Raw genomic sequence first — 24,808 nt, 5'->3', positions numbered from 1 at the left:
GGGAGGGGCTGAGTAGGTTTTATGAAAACAATGCAATATATAAGATAATTAGAAGAAACTTAATTATACATAAGACAATTATTTTAAATCAAATAAACATTTTCCTAATTTTTTATGACCATATTTTGCGATCATTTTCAGGAGAATTTAAAAAAAAAAAAAAAAAAGTGTAATTGACCGTCATGAAAATTGACAAAGCAAATAGAAAATAAATTAATAAAACAATATGCAAAATAATAATACAAATATAACTTGAGGAAATCATTGCTGTAGTACAGTATTTGTATTGCATATCTTTAAAGGAATAAAATACTTCAATGCTGTCTTTTTTTTTACTGATATTATGCAAAAATATGTCCCGGATAGCTTCATGAAATGCATTGTATTGTATAGTAATGAATAAAAATGAATAACATCAAAAACAACCAAATTAATTTCCATATTCCCATTTTATTAAAACTCTCATAATCGTCATTGCCACAGGATCTTTGGTGTCCCAACGAAATTCTTTTACAACACCTAATCCTCATTTTCACTAAATAAAGATCCAACTACACATTTATGGTAAGCCATAACAACACGTCCCTCTTGTCTGGTCAGAAGAGGGATTTGAATTCTGGTCTTTTCCACCACCACGACTTCAGCTAAGGTACCGATCCAGCAGTGAGAGCATATACATAACCACACATCCAACAAGAACACAATTACAGTTTTTAAAATGTCACACTTTCGGTCGCCGTCAGCTATTCTCGTCAGAACAAATGAATTGTCAGGAGGCCTAAAAGTCTAAAACAAGCCCTGCATGAAACGACTTCATAAAAATAAGCTGTGCATATGGTCAGAAATTAGTAAAATCAGGAAAAGGTGTGTCCTTGATGGAGTATAACGTGAAAAGGTCCTTCTCTCTTATCATAGAAGCATTTTTAAAAATCAGGATTGCATTTGTCATTCATACAGAGGGTAAAATAAATAATCAAAATGACAGCCAACACAACCATACTTTACCAATATTTCTACCAATAACTAAAACACTCAACAGTCAAAAGGCTTATGAAGAAGCCATTCTGGTTTTGTCGCACATCAGAATGGCTTTTGTGGTTCAGTAAGGAGAAGATTCCCCAAGGCACTGAACTCATGGAAAAACACCAAAGGGTATGTGGTTTCCGAGAGGTTCCTCAGCTGCCATTGTTTGCGATGAGACCACAATCCAATACTACATCCAAAAACGTTCAAAAAGCAAACCATTCCTATTGGGGACCGTTTTATTTGTTTAGTTTTTTTTTTGTACAAAAAAAAGTTACCAATTCAAGCCAAGCAGCTAAAATAACAATCTTTTACACAAAAGCAGAGGGAGATATTTTTTTATAAATGCTTGTTAACGAAAGGCCTGTGCATATGCAAATGCATGACAACTCAAATCGCTAGAGTTGACCAATCGTACACGAGAATCTAAATAAGCACAATAGAGCTCACAAGCCAAATATGTCATAAAAAAAAAAAAAACCCATCCCGAAATATGGATTTAAGTTTTCCTCGATTTATCATCTACATTTATAATGCTACATTTATTTATAATAAAACTCTTTAGGTTCAGTGGCGGACACTCGCAGACATACACATCCACACATACAGACCCCGTCGTCAGTGACTCTCGCAGGGTGCGCACATATCGGGCCGTCTCTCTCCTAAGTGTCCAGTCCCCAAGAAATACTCTATGTTATGCAAGAGTGATTATCGCTCATAATCCATATCTATGATAGAGATATGTCTGGTTTATTGTCTGATACTTTGTTCTTGGTGCAGGAGAAAAGGGCGCTTAAGTGCAATCACTTGCCATTTATCTCTTACACATCATAAGAGGCTTCTTGCGATTGGAAGAATGTATAGAAACAGTCGGCCAATCAGCTGATTTGAGGTGAATTAATGGTGAATTGGTTAAATTGCGCAAAGTGTTGTGTTTAAAACGTAAAATTGATCTGGCATGACAATTTTAACTGTTTTACATTTTAATTAAGGTATTTCTGGGAAATTATATAAGGAGGATTAGTAAAAATGCATCATGTTAAATGGAAACAGTTGCAATAAACGTGAATTGACTCCTAGACACTCCATGACGGTCACAAATGTATAAAAGCCCAATAAAAACTGCTCAGCGTACCAAAATTTCACTTGATGCGCATGTGCGTTCTACAGCCTACATGCCAATTTGCTTAAGCCCCACCTTCCGCATTCAGCTTCAGCCCGCCTCCTTGTACAAAAGATCTGGAATAGGACACACATGCAGATATGAGCGATCTGAACCAGCTTGAGGGTTCCTGAACTGCTTTTTATCCGACGGACAATTACAGATGACATGCTTTCAGAAGTGTATTTTTCAAGCAACATAAATAAATTCAAATTAAAAACCATCATAAAATTCACCATCTGGAAGTTTAGTAAGACACACGCTCACGCAGACGAGTCTTTCCAGTCTGAGAAATTCAAAGCAGACTTTGTTCTAGATACTGATCGACTGAATAACTTGACCACTGAAAGTCACATTATCGCACACACAAAAAACAATCACGTCAAGCATAATCTCTGAATTTGAACACAAAAACCGTTAGAGGATGTTGTGCGAGTTAGTGTTTAGCTGTGAAGAGTCTGTACTGTTTTTCAGTTCCTCAAACTGAAATGTCCTGAAGACAACAGACCCCATGGGATCCAAAGGAATCGTAAGGACACGCCTCCAGCCTCATCTGGCACTTCTATTGGCTGATTATTTTTCCTAGAGCTTGAAAGGGTGGTTAACTACAACAGTGTTATTCCGTACTGAAGTACAGGAAGGATTCAAGTATGATGCCCTTTCTCACATGGAATGATGAAAGAGACTCAACCTTGAAAGGAAGAAAAATTATAACTTAAGTGCAACACGCAAGTGCAATAATGATGCTTCCCCAAAGCAAGAATCTGTTGTTTTGACAAAAAAGGTGAGGCTGGCACCTCCCGGGTTAAGGAGATACCATGAAAAACTTGGCACTCATTCATTCCCAAGTAAGGCCAGAGTGGGAAGAGTTAGAACTGAGGCGGGAAGTTCAGTGGCTCCGCACTAAATGCTATGTTTTATGTGTAACAAAGGGTCCACCACGAAATGCTCCAGCACCATGCAGACCAGTTGAGATGTTCGTCTTTGTGAACTTAAGACTATCTGCCGTACAGGTCATCAGGGTAATCTCGGCTCCGGCTTTCACTGTAGCTGTTGCTATGGTCATTGTTATTATTGTTGCTACGGTTGGACATATCCAAACCGCTCGCGGATGGGTGGTGCTGCATATCATCAGCTTGACGATCACCAAACAAGTCCGTCTCAACCAAAGGAGATGCCCCCGTGACCTCAGAACGAGTTGTAAACTGTGACGGATGTGGACGACCGCTGGATGGCCCAGGAGCTTCTAGAGAGTCTACCAAGGGTTCAGTGTGAAAAAGAGTCGAGATACCGAGTCCTGCAGGCATTTCCGAGGTTGGGTTTCCCACCTGAGTTGTCCTGACCAAGGTCTGTGAGCCACGATGAATCCGATGACTGACAACGATGTTGTTTCCAAAGCCACCCATAGAAGCCATTGTAGTGCTGCGTTCCCGCTGGACCACAGCCGTCATTCCTCCCTCCGCCATTAGGCGGCGGATCCGAGACAGAGCATCTTCTCCTGGGCCAGGCTCAGCTGCTGGGTCCACTAAGAAAAACCAGAAAGGACAGCGAGACGCTCATATCAGATAACAGCAAAACGAAGATTCAAATTGCGTTAAAAATTCAGATTTCGTTAAGAACGGTGCAAGCAACACCACAGTCATGGGGTTCGATTCCCAGGGAAAACAAAAACGGATACCTTGATATCAAATTTTGCTGACTGATCTCATTTCATCGGTTGCTATAGCTTTAGTGCTGGACGATATGGCTAAAATTTATTTCACGATATGTTTCTTCATTTCAGTCGATGCGATATAATTCAATATCGATATGAACAATACAAAAAAAAAGCCTCAGAAAAACTGCCAAGAATGCCCACAATTGATGCCTGTACCTACAAACTTCTGAAAAATGAATTTACCAAGTCTATAAAAACTCCTATAAAACTATAATATTTTAGAAATAATTTCAATTTGTGCAATTTGAAGGCTAATGGAAACACAGCAAGTGACAAATGCTGTAATGTATATTGAAATACCAGAAATGTGTTTAAAAATCATGTGTGACCCTGGACCACAAAACCAGTCATAAGGGTAAATTTTTGGAAATTGAGAAAGAATAAATAAGCTTTCCATTGGTGTATGGTTGGTTAGGACAAATAGTTACAACTATTTGAAGATCTGGAAGCTGAGGGTGCAAAAAAATTAATAAATCTAAATATTGAGAAAAATCGCTTTTAAAGTTGTCCAAACGAAGTTCTTAGCAATGCATATTACTAATCAAAGATTAGGTTGAGATACATTTACGGTAGGAAATTCACAAAATATCTTCATGGAACATGATATTTACATAATATCCTATTTATTTTTGGCATTAAAGAAAAATCAATAATTTTGATCCATGCAAAGTATTTTTGGCTATTTCTACAAATATACCTGTGCTACTTATGACTGCTTTTGTGCTCCAGGGTCACATATAACCGTTACTGAAAAAATTATATCATGATATATATTGATATTGAATTATTGTCCAGCCCTATATAGCGTAACAGAATTTATTTGTTATATTACTGTAAATATATGCACAAACATTACTGGGTAAGATTGCTTTTCATTATTTATATGATTTTGTTTGAGTTTGTTGGAGCAATGCGAAAACAGAATTAAGACGAGGAAGAACTTATTTACGGAGTTTTTAATTTAAAAGTTTTAAGTAACGTTAAGCTATTAAACAATATTTTTGACTGGCCTCCATCAAGTTTACAACTAAAAAAAGAAAATTCTCAAATGAGATGAAGTACCAATCATTTGTAATGTATTAAAAAAAAAAAATCACAAAACAGCCAGGTTATTTAAAAAAAATAATAATAACAAATTAAAACAATTACCTACTATTAACTACTATAACTTAAGCCATTATCAAACTACTATCACCATAAATTCCAGCAAAAATAATTATTGTGAGTGTGATATGCTGTTAACTATACCGGCATATAAGGTTTTTGGTTAATGACTGAAAATCAACAACAACAAAGTCTTAGCAAGTTATCTATTAACTTCCCATGTGCGCACTGGGTCCCATTAAATCGAGAAAACAGGCGCAGATTTAATTAGACCAGCTAACAGCAGGTAATAAAGTACTTGAAACAGTGATAATAGTGTAAAGCCCTCAGCAGGACACAACACAGATCTCAGATAGATCAGTTCAATCAATTTCACTCCATTACCTGTGTCCGACGAAGGAGGAAGAGACAGGATGAGAAAGAGTGAGACAAAGCAGTTACCGTGATATGTGGCAGGCAAGTTGGTCCGGTTCAGCGATCCCTCTGAAAACGATGCCTGAACTGGTGTGTGCGACAGTGTGCGTGTCATCTCTGGGGGCGCGTGCCTCTCAGTGCTGGTGCTGGCTGTGTGAATCACTGCAAGAGTAACACATTTTGCAGCTGTGAGAGGACATAATCAATATTACTTAACATGGTTACAGAGAAATGAACTGGAGCGTTACAGATATCCGTTAGAATCACTGTGGCCACTTCATTGCAGGTTTTTTTTTTTTTTTCTTTAGCATTGGTGCATTACATCGGCACTATACATGTTGAATATTCAAAATGATTTTGCTAGCAGTATAAAATTAAGAAATCTGATTATGTGGCTATTACTTTTCCTAAAATGGTTAATAAATTCTATTTATTAATTTGAATCAGTTAAAACGGTCCATTTCAATGAATCAAATCAAAATGATTCAATCCGCTCAATGTTGACAGAAGAAAAATCTAGTGAATCGGGTAATTAAAATCTTTTATTTGATTAAAAAAAAAAATACATAGAAGATCTGGAGTTTAAGATCACATTTAATATTGTAAATACAAAAAAGGTTTCATGGTTTAAAATAAATAAAACTAAAGTTATGAAAGTCTTTGGTGCATGTGCATGAAAGCAAAAAGGGGTCAAACAAAATACTAAAAAAAAATTGTGTTAAGTGATCAGTTCATCTTCTCAAAATGAAATCGTTATTCTAATAATATAATTTTTAACATGCATTATAATAATATAATGTTGCAAAATACAAAGGATTTTCACTAATTTTTGGACCCTGCTGTATATGTAGGGAAATATTGCATGTTATAATGGTGCACATAAATAAAAAAAGATTTTTAGCTAGATTTTTTACCGTATATTATTGTTTTAAAATTAAAAAGTGTATTTTATGCAAATCACATTCATACAAACGTCTTACTGTGTCTGGATGTGTGTGCGTTCTGGAAGGTGCTGGCTGAAGGAAGTTCTCTCTCCGTTTGAGTCTCGGCATTCTGCAGTCGCACCACTGGTGTTTGCGTCCCCTGTGAGGTCACAGAAGGGGCGGCTTGACGTGGCTGCAAACCAATAGCATTCATAAGGCCCATGTCTCGGTCAAATCGCCAGCCGGACCTGCTGGTGCTGTAAGAAATAAACACTGATGAGCATTTTTGGATCTATGACTATGACAAGCTATGGCTTCAGATTCTGCTCATTTCTGACCCTGGGCGCTCCACTCCACGGGTTCGGCTGCTGCTGCTGACGGTAAACAAAGAATCCGAGTTCAGATCCGACGGACTGTGCCCATCACTGCGGAAATCACTGACATCAAAACAGATATTTTAGACTTCATTGTTTACACAGCTAAGTAAATGGCAACGTATGATTCACGTCAGGTTATTTATCACCACGAAGGGATTCGTTTTGCGATAATGACTGGCTGATTGTACATTATCCCACTTATTACACAGCTAAGTACCAAATATATAAATAAACAAATGGACATTAAAGATCATAGTTTATCATGTGAGAAATGCAAAATGATACAATCCATGAAGCTTGCACAACAATGCAGGGCATCCGTTGAATGGGACGATTATGGTCGATTATACAGTTTAGCATTATACTGTATGAAAATAGCTGATTGTAGAACAGCCAATCAGAATCAAGTATTCCAGAGAGCCTTGTGCAGATCTCCGACCAATCTCAAGACCAATAATGCACCCAGACTTGACCATTTTATAAATTGAACAACAGAATTGCAAAGAAGCAATGGAATTATTGTGACGTTCTCCATCTGTCCGTGTGGGCTGTGATCTGATTATAAACCCATCAGATTGGGGGAGAATTCCTTGAAAGCGATGAGCTGCAAAAGTCATGGGGCGCAGAGGTCACGTGGCCTGTAACCTTGTTAAAAAACAATAATAGCTTCTTTCCAGTTGAACACAGGAGTTTCCTGCCAATAATGAAGAAGGTAATCTAATGAAAGGCGGCTTCAGGTAACATGGTGGTTTATCAAAAGTCCTCATATAGTTCATGTATCTGAAAACTGACACTGATCTGGGATCAGGAACTCGCTTGAATATTCAATTGTTGAAGATGAACTGCTGACAGACAGATAATGAATCAACTCTCTGAGTCTTTGGCTTGTTTGACTCACCGTGTCAACATTGACACAAGCTCTGGAACTCGTTTATGGAAATAACTGGTTGTAAAAATGCGGCTTTTACTGCGCCGATAAACTGTGCTTGGTTCTATCTGAAATTTCCATGGCTACTGTGCTTCGCACTGGCACTTGTTTTGTTAATCTTGTGCACTGGTTAAAGCGTGTGGTGCACTGGTTAAAGATCTGGGCTTAGGGCCAAAAAGTTACTGGCACCATCCCAAATAGAAGCAATTCACAAACTATCATTATCACTTGCTCTGTTGCAAAACCTAATTGCTGCCTACAGAGAAAATATTTTAAGGCATCACAGTCATGCTAATTGTTAAATATGAGATATATGGTCAGTATAAATATTTAATCTAAATTAAGCAAAAATCTATGACAAAGCACTTAAAAAAAAAATGGGGACAGTAAAATAATACTTTGATTCAGAGGGATGCACTAAATAGATCATAAGTAGTAAAATATATTTACAATGTTACAAAAGATTTCCATTTCAAACAATTACTTGAACCTTCTATATATGGGGGAAAAAAATCTGAAAAAAGTATCACAGCATCCACAAAAATATTAAGTTTTCAATATTTATGAAATCAGGATATTAAAATGATTTCTGAAGAATCATTGAGAATCACTGACGACTGGAGTAATGATGCTGAAAATTCAGCCTGACATTATTGGAATAAATTACATTTTAAAATATATTCAAATATACAAGTTATTTTAAATTGTAGCAATATATGTATTTTCATACTAGAATTTCATGCTATTAGCAACAACATGCTAACTCAAACTGTTAAAATTCAGTTATGAATCCTGTGTGCTTTGCGTGTTGCAGTCTACGTAATTGGTCACTTATGAGATTGTATTTCAGTTAGGATGCTTCCTTAGCAGGCAGCTGCCTATGTAGACAATAAGCAGTAAGGCAGGTTTTGAAACCTTTGTTTCCTAAGGCATAATATTTTGTTCCTGTAATAAGTATACTGTAATTTACTATGGATAAAAACATTTGGCAAATGAATAAAACATAAAATACTGGATTTTACGATGTAATAAGGAAATTCAAATTTGATAAGGACTAAAGCATGCATGTGGAACAGATGGTCTACTTGCTGACTGTTGTTTTAGCTGGGTGTTAACTTACACTGGCCTGCAGATGACCAGGTCACCCTTATTGGTTCCGTAGGCCAATCCCATGCCTGGTTCTGGAAGCCACCGGGCTGAATTAATACTGATGTGTCTTCTCTGGTCTGGAGCCATGGGGTACACCACATTAAACATCATCTAAAAGGATACCAAGAGAAAGCAAAACCATCAAAAACACAGCAAGCAGAAAAACTAAGTTTTAGTCACAGTACTGTATCATTCTTTTTGGCTTTGGGTCTATGAATAAAACTCAGTTTATATTGTAAAATGAACAATATTTTATAATCCTGCAATATGGCATTTATTTATTTTTTAGCTCCTACTCTAATGGAGGTCTCTCCTCCATGTGGCTGCTGTAGACGAAACACTTGCGCCACCATGTGGTCGGTAGTGGGATGGAGTAGGATCCGTCTGGAGGCCAGTCCTACCATCACATAGCAGCCCATGGGTGAAAGACTCACCGAGATTGCGTTTGGACCTGAAATGCAAGTCAAAAGCAAAACTCAAAAACAAATTTCTGCTAATAAAGTTTTTTTTTCTAAACTTTAAACAGGAATGTTCACAGTTACTGCCAAAATGAGCTGCTGCCGAGTTGCTGAAAACACTGACCAAATCTCTTGGTGTACAGCATTTCTCCCAGGTTATGGGGAGCGAGGGAGTAGACGGCTAGGATGCCCTCATCCGCAAAACCCCTCTGGCTGCTGGGAATGAACACAGCCAGCAGCTGCCCGTCCGCTGAAATATCACAGCTGGCATCGTTGTAGATCTTACAGTGAGGAACGAGTACATTCACAGTGGCTAAGATGAAAACAAGAAAAAAAGAAAATAAGATAAGCATTTTGTAGTTTCTGAAGAAGTAAAAAGTGAAACACGCAACCCATTCAAATAATGTCATGCTGATTATGTGTGCAAAAACTGGTAAAAACCAGTAGTACTCAGAAGAACGTACCATTACTGATCTCCGGAAGGTCAAACTTGGTGAAATCCCACCACTGCAGCCTATAGGTGGTATTGGCAATGTTACTGGCCACAGCTGACTGCCCATCACCTATAGATGCACCTGCAACCGAGCATTATGAGTAGATCCATTTAATTCTCTTCACTATTCTTGTACCTAATGTTTCTGACATTATGGGATATGATTGAAAGTGCTTCATAATGAAACAAAATAAAAAAGATGTGAAATGAAATTGCTTGTTGTACCTGCTAATACTCTGTTAATGGAGGAGTGAGTGGCCAGGCCTGACTGACCCCTTTCATGGAAAAGTCCAGCGTAAGGCAAGTACTCTGGTAACAGGAACCTCCTTCAGACAAAAATACATGTTTATATTAATGTAAATAACAAATTAACACAATTTTCTTTCTCTGAAAAATCATATCCCATGGCACTTCTCGTAAAGAGTAGGGGTGTAACCCTGGTGTCCTGGCCAAATTCCCTCCACTGGCCCTTATCAATCATGGCCTCCTAGTAATCCCCATCCATTTGATTGGCTCTATCACACTCTCCTCTCCACCTGTAGCTGGTATGTGGTGAGCGCACTGGCGCCGTTGTACTGTGGCTGCCGTTGCATCATCCAAGTGGATGCTGCACACTGGTGGTGGTTGAGGAGAGACCCCCACATGATTTTAAAGCGCTTTGGGTGTACGGCAATACACAATAAATGCGCTATATAAATGCATCATTCATTCATTCATATCTGAATTAATTAATTAGCATAAAGCAAGAAACCAACAAAAACAAAAAGAAAGATCATTGTAGTACATTTCATATACTATTTAATGTATTTTTTTTATCTCGACTTGGTACACCAGCATTCAAAAGATTGTCGTCAGTAAAGATTTCTAAATCTTAAAAAAAAAAAAAAAAAAATTCTAAAATTTAAATTTCTAAAAAATTTATGACATTTCTAATTCAAATTACTACCGTTCCTCAATGAAACCTGAAAAAACGAGTATCACGGTTTCCAAAAAAAATTTAATCAGTTGTTTTCCACATAGATAAGAAAATGTTTCTTCAGCAGCAAATAAGTGACGTGACATGTGGCCAAGTATGGTTACCCATACTCGTAATTTGTGCTCTGCATTTAACCCATCCTAAGTGCACACACACAGCAGTGAACACACACACACTCGGAGCAGTGGGCAGCATATTAGAATGATTTCTGAAGGATCATGTGACACTGAAGAAATTCAGCTTTGCATCACAAGAATAAGTTATATTTTAAAAACTATTCAAATAGAAGAGAGTCATTTTAATTGTACAAATATTTCACAATATTACTGTTTTCACAGTCACATATGACACTTACCGTGGGACAAAGCGCCCAAGAGAGGGGGCTGACATTCGAGCATTGCGGGGCATTCTGTGTCTTGTCCTGTCTCCAGGCTCCCTGTAACCGAGTGAGAAAATAAATATTTTAAACAATTATGCAAAATTCGACACCACTAGGATGAACACAGCAAAATGGATTTACATAACAGTAATTGCAATTGTATTGTATGTATACGTGAGTGAGGATGCAACGTTTTATTAGACTCACTCGATGTCCTCATAGTCTCCATCACTGGCCTCTGGTGGTGTGGAGGAGGGGTTGTTGGACTGGCTGTCTGCTTGAGAGTTTGAGAGAGTCCGTAGGCGATTATGTAAAGAACGCTGGCGTATGCTTTCTCTCCGAGACAGATACTGGATCATCCTCTGAGCATAGTAAGCAGCCGGAGACAGCCTGAGGAGATGTGGAACAGAAAAAGAGAGTCAAACTCTGAAGATAAAAGCCCAATAATCAGCCTTGAGTTTGCACATATAGGCTTTCAAACAGGTACCTGGCAGGATCTGGGTATATGGGATGATCTCTGGAGCCAGACATATCATATCGAGAGAATGGAAACAGCGATGATTCCAACAACCTCCTGAAGTAGAAGATGAGATACAAATAAGTAACAGGAAAGAAAAGTAACAGCGCGTTCACATTTACTGATGTTCGAGGAAATCTGCAGGCAAAATCCAACCATTTCAATAGGAATCCATGTGAACGGGAACCTCGCATAAAAATTACCCCATGCAATTTTCGACAACAGATTCATGTCGGATATGCCTATTTGCCATGTTGAAAAGCAGAAATTTGCTCGATTACTTAGTGACTTCATGCATCTTTACACTATTGACAACAGACAATAGACCTTTTTTAACCGCAAAAGTTTTATGAAATTTCACTAATGTGACCACACCTTAAAGGGATAATTCACCCAAAATGAGAATTCTATCATTAATTACCCTCATGTTCCAAACCCATAAGACATTTGTTCATCTTCGGAACACAAATGAACATATTTTTGATGAAATCTGAGAGCTTTCTGACCCTTCAACGCAACGGACACGTTCAAGGCCCAGAAAGGTAGTACGAACATCGTTAAAATAGTCCACGTGACATCAGCGGTTCAACTGTAATGTCATGAAGCTACGAGAATACTTTTTGTGTGCAAAGAAAACAAAAATAACGACTTTATTCAACAATCTCTTCTCTGTCAGTCTTCGATGAGTGTTCACGACAGTACCACGACGCTTGCATGTGCATTCCTCTGCTTGTAAACAAGGTGCAGCGCATCCAGGTTCTACGTCAGAATGATGGCTCCTGCATCAGCAGCATCACACGCATGCATCGTAGTACTCTGTTGAACGCACGATGGAGACTGACACGAAAGAGAAGAAATTGTTGGAAGTAGTAATTTTTAATGGACTATTTTAATAAAGGAAGTCGTTGCCTAATGGTTAGAGAGTCAGACTCGTAATCCAAAGGTTGCGGGTTCGAGTCTCGGGCCGGCAGGGATTGTAGGTGGGGGGAGTGAATGTCCAGCGCTCTCTTCACCCTCAATACCACGACTGAGGTGCCCTTGAGCAAGGCACCGAACCCCCAACTGCTCCCCGGGCGCCGCAGCATAAATGGCTGCCCACTGTTCCGGGTGTGTGTTCACTGCTGTGTGTGTGTTCACTGCTGTGTGTGTGCACGTTGGATGGGTTAAATGCAGAGCACGAATTCCGAGTATGGGTCACCATACTTGGCAGTATGTCACTTCACTTCACTTAATGATTTCCTTACTACCTTTCTGGGCCTTGAACGTGTGAGTTGTGTTGTTGTTTATGCAAGGTCGGAAAACTCACGGATTTCCTCAAAAATATCTTAATTTGTGTTCCGAAAATGAACAAAGGTCTTACTGGTTTGGAACGACATGATTGTGAGTAATTAATAAAATCATTTTCAGTTTTCAGCACTATCCCTTCAAAAACCAAATTTAGTTCTATACCTCCTGAGTGAGTCCTCGTCCGGATTATCAACAGGCACCTCTGGGTTTAAGGCGTCTGGTGTTGCCTCAGAAGCAGCGTTGGCCGTCGGTTGCCGGTACACGCTTTCCCACTGCCCCGTCTCCTGATTGTAAACGAGACCCATGGGCTGCTGGTCCTGTAGACCAGAGGAGGTCTCGTCCAAAGCCATGGGCCTCATTTCAGGGGCCTGGGCCTCCACTCGTGCACCCTGACCTGGGTCGTCAAATGGAGGCACTGAAAGAGGCCAGGATGGTCCGTCTTGAGAGGAAGAGGAAGAAGAGGTTTGACCGGAACGCTCCCAGCGCTGAGTGTCGTGGTTGAAGGTGAGGAGGTTGTGGCATGAACGGCAACGATTGGGGTGGTTTTGAGAGGGGCCGGCGACCGTGCTTGCGTTTCCAGTGTTGGAAGAGCTGTTATGCGAAGGCCCGGGACGTTCTGTGTCCATACTACTGTTGAGCAGCTCCTGCATGGGTCCAGGTCCACCCGGCACCTCTCGGCTGCCACTGGGTCGCTCCAACTCCTGCATTCGCTCATATTCCATAAAGTAACGGCTCAGGTTGCACTGCAGAACGTTGCGTATGGAGGCGGGGTTGTTGCGTTGGGTGTTGTCATAGAAGGGATGATGGCCACTACTGGTGCCATCGTTGGCTCGTCCCTGGTTTGGCTCCGTGCCGGGCAGGACTAGGCCTCGCCCTTCTGTAGCAGACGTGTATATGGGTGATGAAGAGGAACCATCGGGGAACCTGTGCAGAGAAAGGAGATCCATAGAAGAGGAGCTCGTCCTAGGAGGGGGCAATACACCCCTTCCGCCGTTGCTTTCCACCCCAATCGCACCTAACCCATGTTCATGTCCTGTGCTCAGCAGACTACCAGACCAATCAGCCCCAGGGAGACGCCCAGGGCCCTCAAGAGCACCGGGTGCTTGTGACCCCAAGGGATCAATAGTCCTAAGAGGCAAGAGTCCCCGATGTGCAGTGTTCCCCGCAGCCCCACTGAACACGCTGCTAAAAGCAGAAGGTCGGTCCGTGGAGGTGCGGGTCTGGCTAGGTGCGGGCGAGAAGGCAGAGGGGCCTAACTGAGTCTGCGGTTGAGGTGAATCCGAAGGCTGGAGGGCTGTCGGATTCTGCGTGAATAAGTTCCGCGAGGCAGCACAGCGACTGCACAGGCAGCCCAAACCCAAATGCTGCGTGCAGCCCTGTAAGGCAGGGCGGTCACCCGGTTCTGTCCGCACCGGGTACTGGAACCGGGGCATACTGGGAGGCTCTCGGGGCTCGGGGGCAGGACGGGATTGATCGCCAGCCTGCGCCCCAGAAGAGCGGGAGGACAATATGTGCAGGAAATTGTGCAGGATGGGCGTGCGACGTACAGGTGGGGAGCGTAAAAGAGAACGTTGGCGGAACAAAGCCATTTCCATACTGTCCATGGGGACCTCGGAGTCATCATCATTCTATAGAAACACAGTAAAACCCTCATAAAATTATGTTTGTAAAAGGGAAATGCACATAATAAAATACAGCAAAAATTTAGGAAATACAGAAAATACAGGAAAAATTGTTGTTTCTAACCTGCTGGTTGGATGGGTTCACAATAGCTGTTAAAAGATTATGACCTAGAGGATCAAATCTCACCAACCTGGCCAAAAAATAAAAAATTAGGATTAATTGTTTTAATGATTAAGGAAAAAAATGATTATTTCTTGTTGATCACTAAGAAACAACAGTATTGCTTCCACACCGGACACGTTCGGTCTCGCTGGCAGTCTTGACCACAGCAAAAGGTTCTGGTCGGCTCCAGTCCCAGAAGTGGAGTTCGTTGTTAGTGGCGATGAGCAAGAGCTGAGCCGTGGGGTGGAACGCTAGAGAAGCGATGGCAACATTACTCTCCGTGAACCAGCTTTCGCTACCACCCTGGGAATAGGGAAAAACATCCACAGCATTCATTTAAACAGCAACGTCTGAGTTTCTAATGCCTAGTACAGTGCTTCCCAAACCTGTCCTGGAGGCCCCCCTGCCCTGCACCTTTTGTATGTCTCCCTTATCGAAGACACCTGATTCCACTCATCAACTCGTTAGTAGAGACTGCAAGAACTAAATTGGGTGTGTCTGATTAAGGAGACATACAAAATGTGCAGGGCAGGAGGTCCTCCAGGACAGGTTTGTGAAGCACTGTCCTAGCATATATGTAGATGACCTGCAATTTGATCAGACTAGAATAACCATCGAGAGCTGCGACTGAACGGTATGAAAATGAAACCCACAAGATAACAATGTTTGCAAAAGGGGAAAGTCCACCCATATTAGGCATAACTAAAATATCATACAAAACTGATGCTCACATGCAGGTCCCAAATGCGGACTTCTCCATCAAGGCACCCAGAGGCAACCAGGCCAGGGATGGTGGGGTGAAAGGTCACACACCAAGGTGTGCGTCGATGGCCCACTAAAGAGTGCAGGCACTTTCCTGTTTTCACATCTGTGATGTAGATGTTATGGTTAACGTGGGTTGAGGCCACAAGGTTCCTATAAAAGTAAAAGACGTAATTACCATCTCAGGAAGCAAGCGAAAACATATGTTATTAAACATTTAGTATTTCCTAATTTTTTTCTTAAAATGTATTAGTTACCTATCTGGACTGAAGGCCAGCAGGAAGGTTGATCGTGGATTATCTGGTAACTCTACTTTCTGTAGAAATAATTGAGCCGTATACGTATTATTTATATACACACATTTGCACACGTACTATTTGCAAGCATAATAATTTGGAAATTAAAGATTTCACAGCACTGAGTCTTTGAAATTTCAGGGTCAATCAAAGAATATAAATAAATAAATAAACAAATATATACATACATAGTATACACATATACAATTTTAAATAAATTATCAATATAACAATTAAGTTCTATGAATTGTATATTTATATTGTTATATTTATATTAACTGTTAGTTTAGAATAAAATCATCTAACAATTAAAAATCATAAACTTGATGTGGCAAACTCGTTCTGACAAGTTTTTCAATGTACTGTACAAATTTTGAATTCAGCCTCGCAATAACGGTCAAAGATTTTGACAGTTATTCTCAAGTTACATCTCAAGAACTCTCAAGAGAGAGACTGTTTATTATTCTACATTAAAACAAGAACATTAATATACCCCAAAAACAAAATTATTTTATTGTAGTTTTTTTGTATATTGTATTACTTAAATCTTAAATAGTAACTATATACAATATAAAATGGGGCCCTAAGAACCTAAAATACTTGTTTTGCAATTTTATTTCATTCATCACACTCATTAAATACAAAACATTCTTAAGATTAATAATGATTTATAGGAAAAGGTCTAACAACAAGCCACTTTTTCACAGTATTTCAGCTGATGGCCTGTAGGGGGGAGGAAGGCTTTGAATATTTACTGCTGCAAAAATGGACTTAAAGACATTATTCTGACTGTGATATCCTGAAACTGCTCTATATAGGAACATCTGCTGACTGTAGGCCAGAGTGAACTATTAGAATCATTAAGGTTGATGATACCCTACCTGACTCTGCCATTTCATCCAGCGCGTCCGGTCTTCCACCAGCTGCTGCAGGAGCCGCTGGGTGCCCAGCATGCGAGCTCCTCGCTCTCGACCTGACAGGATCAGCACAGAGTTTCTGTTCTGCACTGCCATTTTTCCTCTCTAGTGCTCCACGGCCCGGGCAGCCAGCCTTCCTCGCATAAGGGCCGGACACTAACTCAGCAGCACATCAGCCATGCAGACTGGTGGACAGACACAAAAACAATGAACTTAAACCAACAAACAATAATCTATAGGTCTGTAAGATGCATATTAATCAGCATCTGAGAGATCATTCACTGATAAAATAACAGTGATCAAGAGCAAGTTCACTGTTCTTTCTCTTTATTTCAACACAGAGACTTACAACCTTAATGACAGCTCATCTCCAGACAGATGTCTTGACAAAACTGACTGATCATGCAACAAAACCCTTGATTTTAAAGTTTTAAGAATGCATTCTATAGCAATATATCTTGACCACAAACACAAATATCTGTTATGGATTCAAAGGGCCCAAAAATCAAGCATCACTCTACCATCCTTCAGACAACATATTAGGATTTAAGTAAACCCTATGTATGTTTTGCCATGATATTACTCCACAAAACTACCTTTGACATGGTCATTTTATATATTTAAACACAGCTCAATAGGACTTGATGTTGCTGTGGTAAAATTAAAGCCCTATCAGATGTGGTGAACCATGTAAACAAACAAGGCATTTAAATCCACACCATGCCAGTGAAATTTCCATCCACATTTGATCAACAGCAAACCAGAGAAACAAAATATACACAAACAGCATCAATAAAGGCATTAAATGTGTTTTTGGTCGTGCAACTAACAATAACTCACTGCCGTGCCCGCCCAAATATGGAAACTGAACTGAAGCTAGTGTTAGCCACCATTTATTCGCTATAAACGTTGATTTATACATATTTTAGTTCGAACAATTACATGACCACAAATGCACTGCGAATGTTTTGAAATGTAGGTTAAACAGCGAATTTTTCGATATTTTACAGACCTGTTCTGTTGTGTTTGTCAGTGAAATGTCATCGAAGACGCTGTTAGCTTCTTAGCCTGTTAGCCGAAATGGATCGCTATTAAACGATCTGGATTGACAACCCACCGATCCGAAGCGCCGAGCAGATGAAATTCATGTTATTTAGGAGTATCTCAATCAACCCGTTTTAATCATCGGGACATTGAGAGCTTGTTTTCTGGTGGCTATATGAGAAATAATGCTAGCTAACTGGTTTGTGGATAGCTTGGCGTAGGCAGGCATGCTAATCGAGAGCTGACAGCATTAGGTCGGTTAATCGATTGTAGAGTGGATCGCCTCAGAAAAACAACAGGTAGATTGTGCTATTTTTATAATTTACTGGTCATTGGGATTAATTTATTTAATATAGGTTTATTCACATGTATTTCTAACTTAGAAATAAGAGTATTTTTAAGGTTTTAAGACATTTAGCCTACGTCAAAGTCCTTGTGGCAGTACTAAAATACAGTGATTGTATCGGATCATAACTCAGTGGTATTTTGATATATACCACAGTGATTAATGATTACCATATTCACGTGCCAGGGTTTTACATGGGACTCCAAGCCACTTCAAAAATGGCAAGGCATTAATATATGTGCCACGTGTCTCTGATGAAGTAAAACGGCTCAAATAGCACATTTATTTAAGCTTTAAATAATTACATACTGAAAAGAAAACTATTCAAATTCAACTGTATCAAAACACAAAGAACTATGATAGGATTGTGCTTTAAAATACAAATATCAAATATTTCTAAAACATTTCTAATACACTCATTTTACCATTATGCAATAATAATGACATTTTTACAGCTATTCATAGATTCATTAATACACAATCATTATAGTGTGACTACTCACATTTACTAATTGTATGCATCAAGATATACAGTCGTTTAATTTTAGAGCAAATCTGCTGTGCTTTCTTCAAAATCTGTGTAAACAACTGCGCATTGCTTCTTACATTCAAATATACCATGATATTTTGCAAATAAATATTTTAGGTGACTCCACATTCTCAAAGTCTGTACAACAACTCAAGCTCTTCAGCAAGACACTTTAAAGCAGGGGTGTCAAACTCAATTCCTGGAGGGCCAGAGCCCTGCAGAGTTTAGATGCAACCCTAATTAAACACACCTGATCCAATCAAGTCCTTCAGGCTTAATTGAAAACTGTATAGTATGCGTGTTCGAACAAAACTCTACAGGGCTGTGGCCCTCCAGGAACTGAGTTTGACACCCCTGCGTTAAAGCAAACATAGTGGATACAATATGCACCCTTTTCATCTAAAGTGAAAATGCTTATTTTAATTATGCGCAGTATATTTCATTCTTAAACAAGTTCAAGATTTTATATAAAATTGCCATCTGAGAACGTCTAGTTGTGCTTGGCCCGGCCTCCTTTCAGGTAAGTCTTCCAGCGTTTCACATAGTCCCTGAAAATGGGGGCACTGTCGATTGATGCAAGCAGCTGTAACTGGTTGATGTGCGTGGTGTGGTAGTCCCAGCGTGCTAAATTAGGGGCAACACCCAGGGTAAAGTGTCTCAGATCGTAAACCGTTCCAGATCCTGTGTCAAACAATGGCAACATGGCCTTGAGTGACTCCAGTCCTTGACTGAAGAGTACACCTGCTTCTCGACCAAGCTTGTTGCCCGCCGTCTCCGCCACATCATATAACCCAATTAGAGAGTAGATAAAGCCATTAAGCACAAATGAACTAGGTGTTGTGGGGTATTCCTCGTACCAGTCATACTTGTACATGAATGTCGTTTTGACTCCACCCTGTTCAGAAGCCCTTTTGAAGGGGGATGTTGCTCGGATTGCGGCACCGAGGTATGCAGGGTTGTGCGTCACCAGGTATGCCCTCACTAATGTAGACATGGCTTGGCCTTGGGCCATGGCAGAGTACCATCCGGGCTCCAAGCTCTTGAACCCCTCTCCAAGTTTTCGGGTCACCTTAATCGGCCACCCTCCATGCTCATCCTGGTTATGAAGAAGCCAATCGTTGGCGGCAAAGAAGGCAGCCATGTGTGCAGTGGAAGACACGGTGATATTGCTGATAAAGCCAGAACCTCTAAGAACCAGCTGGACCACACGGCTAGGCATGATCTTGGTCGCCTTCACCACTTTGGTGTTGGATAAACCAACTCCTTTACGCAAATCCGTAAGTAAATCGCGACTGACGGTACTCCAGGAGGCTCGAGAGCCGATGCCGTAGATGACCTCTCGGTCTTTAAAAGAAAGAAGAAGTGGACTAGTGATGTAATGGATGATGTAAGGAGGTCCCTTTTCTGTGGTCTCCAGAACCACAGAGACACTACCATTGGAGACGAACTTCACATCAAAGGTCAGGACGAAATCTTTTGCATTGTCCAAGACCAAAGACACACCATCAGAGTTCTCTATGAAAATACAACAAAGTTATCATCTGTCTGTGATCATCACAGCAAAACAGTTGATTCATCATTCAAACCTACAAAAATTTCACAAGGAATTCATACCCGCTGTAACAAAATGGTGTGCAAACCCAAAGCGACCTTGATCCTGGAGCTTAAAGAGTGTGCAATCCTTAGGGACAACCCATGGACTTGAGCCGCCTTCTTTTTCCTCGGACATGCCATACATCTTTATATCAGGTGGCTTTTCTGTGAGGTTCTTGCTGTAGTGACTCAGCCCATACTGAGCTATCTGAATGGGGTAGAAGTACCCCTGAGGACCCCACTGGGTGGAGATTGGTACACCTGTGAACAATAAAAACACAAAAGGTTGATCCCAGAAATGGGATAACTCTTTCTGAAACCATTTGAGCCAGGAGTGACCAAGCCTGATACTTACAACTTAGCTTAGTTGCGATGTAACGGGGCACTAAGTTACAACTTATGCACTACAAAATACTTTTGTGTTGCACCATTAAACTTGAAATGTAACTACATATAAAGGGGAAGTCGTGGCCTAATGGTTAGAGAGTTGGACTCGTAATCGAAAGGTTGCGGGTTCGAGTCCCCGGCCGGCAGGGATTGTAGGTGGGGGGAGTGAATGTACAGTGCTCTCTCCACCCTCAATACCACGACTGAGGTGCCCTTGAGCAAGGCACCGAACCCCCAATTGCTCCCCGGGCGCCGCAGCATGGCTGCCCACTGCTCCGGGTGTGTGTTCACGGTGTGTGTGTGTGTGTGTGTGTGCATTTGTTCACTACTCACTGCTGTGTGTGTGCACTTGGATGGGTTAAACGCAGAGCACCAATTTCAAGTATGGGTCACCATACTTGACAATACGTCACGACTTTACTTTTTTTACTTTTATATAAGCTAAATATTTACAGAAGCCTCCGACCAAGAGTGACATCTGCAAATGCATCAATAAGCTCATGTTTTATCTGACAAACTTCAAACATATGTTCCTTTAAGCCAGGGGTGCCCAATCCTGCTCCTGCGGCCCATTTCAGAAAGGAGGTTAAGTGAAAACTCTGAGTATGTTAACGCTGAAATGAGGGAAACTCTGGATTTTCTGTTTCAAAATGAGAGGTTTGTCAAATCTGGGAAAGCAGGGTAAGTCAAGCCCGTTTCTGAAAGATAGATAACTTTTATACTCCGAGTCAGTTACCGTGGTAACTTACTCCGTGAACCTAACCTGGTCGGGAGCAGGTTTTCTTCATTAAACGCAGAGTTTCTTTCTGTCTCCTCCCCCTTTTTAAAGTGTAAGCGACGTTTTAATACCTCAATTCATTCATGCTGCAAAATAGCTTTTCTTACTGAGTATTTTTTGTCTGTCTTCAAGTACAAATATAAAACAAAATCTTGAAGTTAAGAAGCATTTTCTATAGAGGAAAAATTATCCAGATATTTAGACTTGTTAAAATATGAAATTGTTCTCCATAGGGTAAGAAAAATAATCTTAATGAAAAAGGAAACAAGAATAAGATATTTTTAATTTCTTACCCCATTGCCAGATAATTTGCAAAATAAAACATCACTTAAATTCTTTTTTTTCATGGAAACAAGACTAAATACCTTTTATGTTATTTATTTTTCATATTCGTATTCATATTTTTAATGGTAGTTTCTTCAAAACATCGGAGATGCAGAGCACATTATAAGTCCTGTATGCAGATTTTAAGGAAAGTGTGCATCGCTCTCACGCTCTTTCTGAGAATTACAAATCCTCAAAGAGGAGTATCACAGGACTGTAGGTCAGTGGTGTAGAAATCGGTTTAAATGAGGCTAATCTGATAAATGACGTTCACTTGATAACATCTTTCTGTGACCTCTGGAAGTAAACCAATAATCAGAATTTCCTTCAGGATTTCCACTGAGGTTGGATGCATTGATGACAAGCATATCCCCACCATCGCACGTTCTGAAAATGAAAGTGATTACTGTATGGAATGGTCATCTTTATTTCCTAATACAAAAGCAAAAGTCTTTTTACTTTTGGATTTTAGAATTGTTTCCAATACTTGACCATCTCCTCTTCATCTGTTAGTGGTGCTGGTGCACTGGTTCTCCCTCTGCCTTCTTGCTGTGGACTAGTCAGTAGTTAATTTTATTACTCTAATTAAGAAATGTAACAGGTTGGATTAGAGAATATTTAATTATGTGAAAAGCGTGTTAGACTATGTGGAAAAAGCTGCCGCGCATTGAAATAGACATTGAATGAAATTTAATGTCAAATGTTTGGAAAGTCATTTAGCCCACACCCATGACCCTTTCATGTTTAAAGCTTTACCTGGATTGAATTGTTTTTATACTTCATTTTTAGCTGCTGTCATGTTCTTGTTTATTTTTTCTCTTTTTTGTGGCCATGGTATACCATTAAAACTAATATTAGTTCAATAATTTACAGTTTTCACCTCTGATATTATAACAGTTAAGTTATTGACAGAAGTACGCACGCTGATGTCTTTTTGGCGGGAGCTGTTGCCATGGTGAATCATAATTTTGGCGCTCCGCTGATCATGACTTTTCATAGTCGTGGTGCACTTACTTAACTCAGTCAACCTTTGAGTAAACTAAATCCGTTCAGCTGTTCTGTAACCAAAAACTCTTAGTTTCCCATCTCAGAGTAAGTCAACTCTGAGTTCAAGTTTAAACTCGGAGTTGGTTGAACCTCCTTATTGAAACGGGCCCCTGAAAATCTACCTTCATGCAGAATTCAGTGCCAACCCTGCTCCAACAAACCTCTCTGTAATTATTAAGTGTTCCTGAAGATGTTAAAGGGATAGTTCACCCACAAATTCAAATTCTGTCATTAATTACTCGCCCTCAACTTGTTTCCAAACCCATAAGACCTTTGTTCATCTTTAGAACAAAAATTAAGATATTTTTGATGAAATCCGAGAACTTTCTGACCCTGCATAGACAGCAATGCAACTACCACGTTCAAGACCCAGAAATGTAGTAAGAACAGTACCATGACTCAGGAGCCGGGGTTCTGACGTAAAACCTGGATGCACTGTGGCTTGTTTGCAAGCAGAGGACTGTACATGCATACATCATGGTACTGTTGTGATCGCGCATCAAAGAAATTGAATAAAGTTGTTATTTTTGGCTTATTTGTGCACAAAAAGTATTCGCGTAGTAGGTGAATGTAGTAGTTCCCTTGCTTAATTTGTGTTCCGAAGATGAGCGAAGGTCTTTTGGTTTTTGGACGACATGAGGGTTTGTAATTAAAGACAGAATTTTCATTTTTGGGTGAACTATCCCTTTACTTAGCTTTAAGATGAGTTTCATTAGCGGTAGAGCTGAACTTTACAGGAAGGTCAATCTCCAGGAACAGGATTGGGTACCCCTGACTTACGGCTTCTTAACTCAAACCCAATCTAAATAGTGTACCTCTGTGTATATTATTACGTAGGGTGGAAAAACAAGGGACACTCCAAACTACCTTCTACACCACTGATGCATTTCACCCGATCCCGCACTTCCACGTTGTAGCCCTCAAAGGACATGAAGACCCCGTCCGGGTGGTAAGGCTCCCTCTGGGCATACACCCGGGAATAACTGTGGGAGAACTCGAACCGTTCTGTCCCATCATACTGCGCCAGACGTCCATAGACGTCAAAATACCTTTCCACCCAGCTGAAGGGCAGATACACCTCGCCACCCTCCCTACGGCCTTTTATAATGACATCTTCATTGATAAGGCAGTCGATCTGCTCATAAGTGACTTCTTTGGATCCAGGCGGTGCTTCAGGAACTTGCCAGTTGTCCTCGTCCTTTCCGTCTGGGGTGGGTGCAAACTCCAGCTGAGGTCTGATCTGTGTGGGCAGGTCTTTGTCAATAGAGCACTTGTTCCACAGCAGTATGGTGATGAGAGCAAACACAGAACAGATGACTATCAGAGTCTTGTGATTGATGCGAGCCACCAGACAGCGCATTGTCATATCACAGCCATGCAGTGATAGTGGAACTGACACTGGAACATCTCAGGAAACCCTTATGGTCCTGTTAGAGCGATTCAGGTGCAGCGTCTGCGGACAGAGGAAAATATGGGTCCACCATTTTGTCATATATTTGGAATAACCACAAAATATAAAATCTTACCATCACAAATCACTGGTAGCCTATACTTTAGTCTTCTGGTGAAGGCTTACGCTCATAATAAATTTAAATGTAAAATAAAAACGTTTATGTATATCTACATATCATTTAGATGCAACTTGCTGGTCACATTATGAATGAGAAACAAATCTCATAAATATAACATCTAATCGCATGTCTCTAAATTGAAGCTGTGAGGGCTCATGTGATTTGTGAATGCGAATGAGGGCGTTGAACATGCAGTGCTGTAAAACGGAATGAAACCATACTTGCGCTCACCTGAAACCAGCGCGCCGTCCGCTCGAGGGTATTTAAAGGCATAATATAGAAGACGACAAAGAAAATATATGCGGAGAGATTCCTCTCGCTCCGAATCAGCAACATACTAGATACTACAGCTGTATTGCTGCAGCACTGGCCAATGGGAGGCGACGTTCTTCCGTGGCAGCCAATCTTGTGTCAGATAAGATGTGACATAAGGTGAATATTATGACTTATAAGCACGATTCCTGTTTGTGGCAAGCCCACCTGCGTAATTATCATTATACATTTTAGATTAATACTAAGGTT

The 24,808-nt window shown here is 40.3% G+C and overlaps 2 protein-coding genes across 4 annotated transcripts; both read right to left on the bottom strand.

The window, feature by feature from the left end:
- Positions 1 to 432: 432 nt before the first annotated feature.
- Positions 433 to 17,954, bottom strand: LOC306868441 (activating molecule in BECN1-regulated autophagy protein 1B-like). Of its 3 annotated transcripts, none has more exons than XM_079414604.1 (19): positions 17,680 to 17,954; positions 16,632 to 16,852; positions 15,712 to 15,770; positions 15,424 to 15,607; positions 14,823 to 14,995; positions 14,654 to 14,720; positions 13,070 to 14,535; positions 11,591 to 11,677; positions 11,311 to 11,493; positions 11,080 to 11,160; positions 9,974 to 10,074; positions 9,720 to 9,830; positions 9,380 to 9,568; positions 9,094 to 9,248; positions 8,769 to 8,908; positions 6,682 to 6,780; positions 6,401 to 6,600; positions 5,448 to 5,582; positions 433 to 3,710 (listed from the first exon to the last, which is right to left on the bottom strand). In XM_079414604.1, exons 2-19 carry the CDS (start codon positions 16,761 to 16,763, stop codon positions 3,184 to 3,186), a joined length of 4,089 nt encoding a protein of 1,362 aa, XP_079270730.1. In that variant the 5' UTR covers positions 16,764 to 16,852; positions 17,680 to 17,954; the 3' UTR covers positions 433 to 3,183. The 3 variants fall into 3 exon arrangements, 2 of the variants coding, with proteins under 2 accessions (XP_079270730.1, XP_079270731.1); XR_013784103.1 differs by having other exon boundaries at positions 3,594 to 3,710; positions 6,394 to 6,600; positions 17,680 to 17,792; XM_079414605.1 differs by lacking the exon at positions 6,682 to 6,780 and having other exon boundaries at positions 17,680 to 17,792.
- Positions 17,955 to 19,076: 1,122 nt separating this feature from the next.
- LOC306868207 (D-glucuronyl C5-epimerase B-like) lies at positions 19,077 to 24,634 on the bottom strand (the record flags this gene model as incomplete). The annotated part of the gene is made up of 4 exons (XM_079414288.1): positions 24,518 to 24,634; positions 23,583 to 24,168; positions 20,201 to 20,440; positions 19,077 to 20,101 (listed from the first exon to the last, which is right to left on the bottom strand). Exons 2-4 carry the CDS (start codon positions 24,079 to 24,081, stop codon positions 19,077 to 19,079), a joined length of 1,764 nt encoding a protein of 587 aa, XP_079270414.1. The 5' UTR covers positions 24,082 to 24,168; positions 24,518 to 24,634.
- Positions 24,635 to 24,808: the final 174 nt, after the last annotated feature.

The sequence above is a fragment of the Barbus barbus genome (assembly GCF_936440315.1).
Source record: "Barbus barbus genome assembly, chromosome: 50".
In the NCBI taxonomy this organism is placed as follows: domain Eukaryota; kingdom Metazoa; phylum Chordata; class Actinopteri; order Cypriniformes; family Cyprinidae; genus Barbus; species Barbus barbus.
Note: the sequence above shows the minus strand (reverse complement) of the source record. Positions and strands in the feature narration are given on the sequence as shown.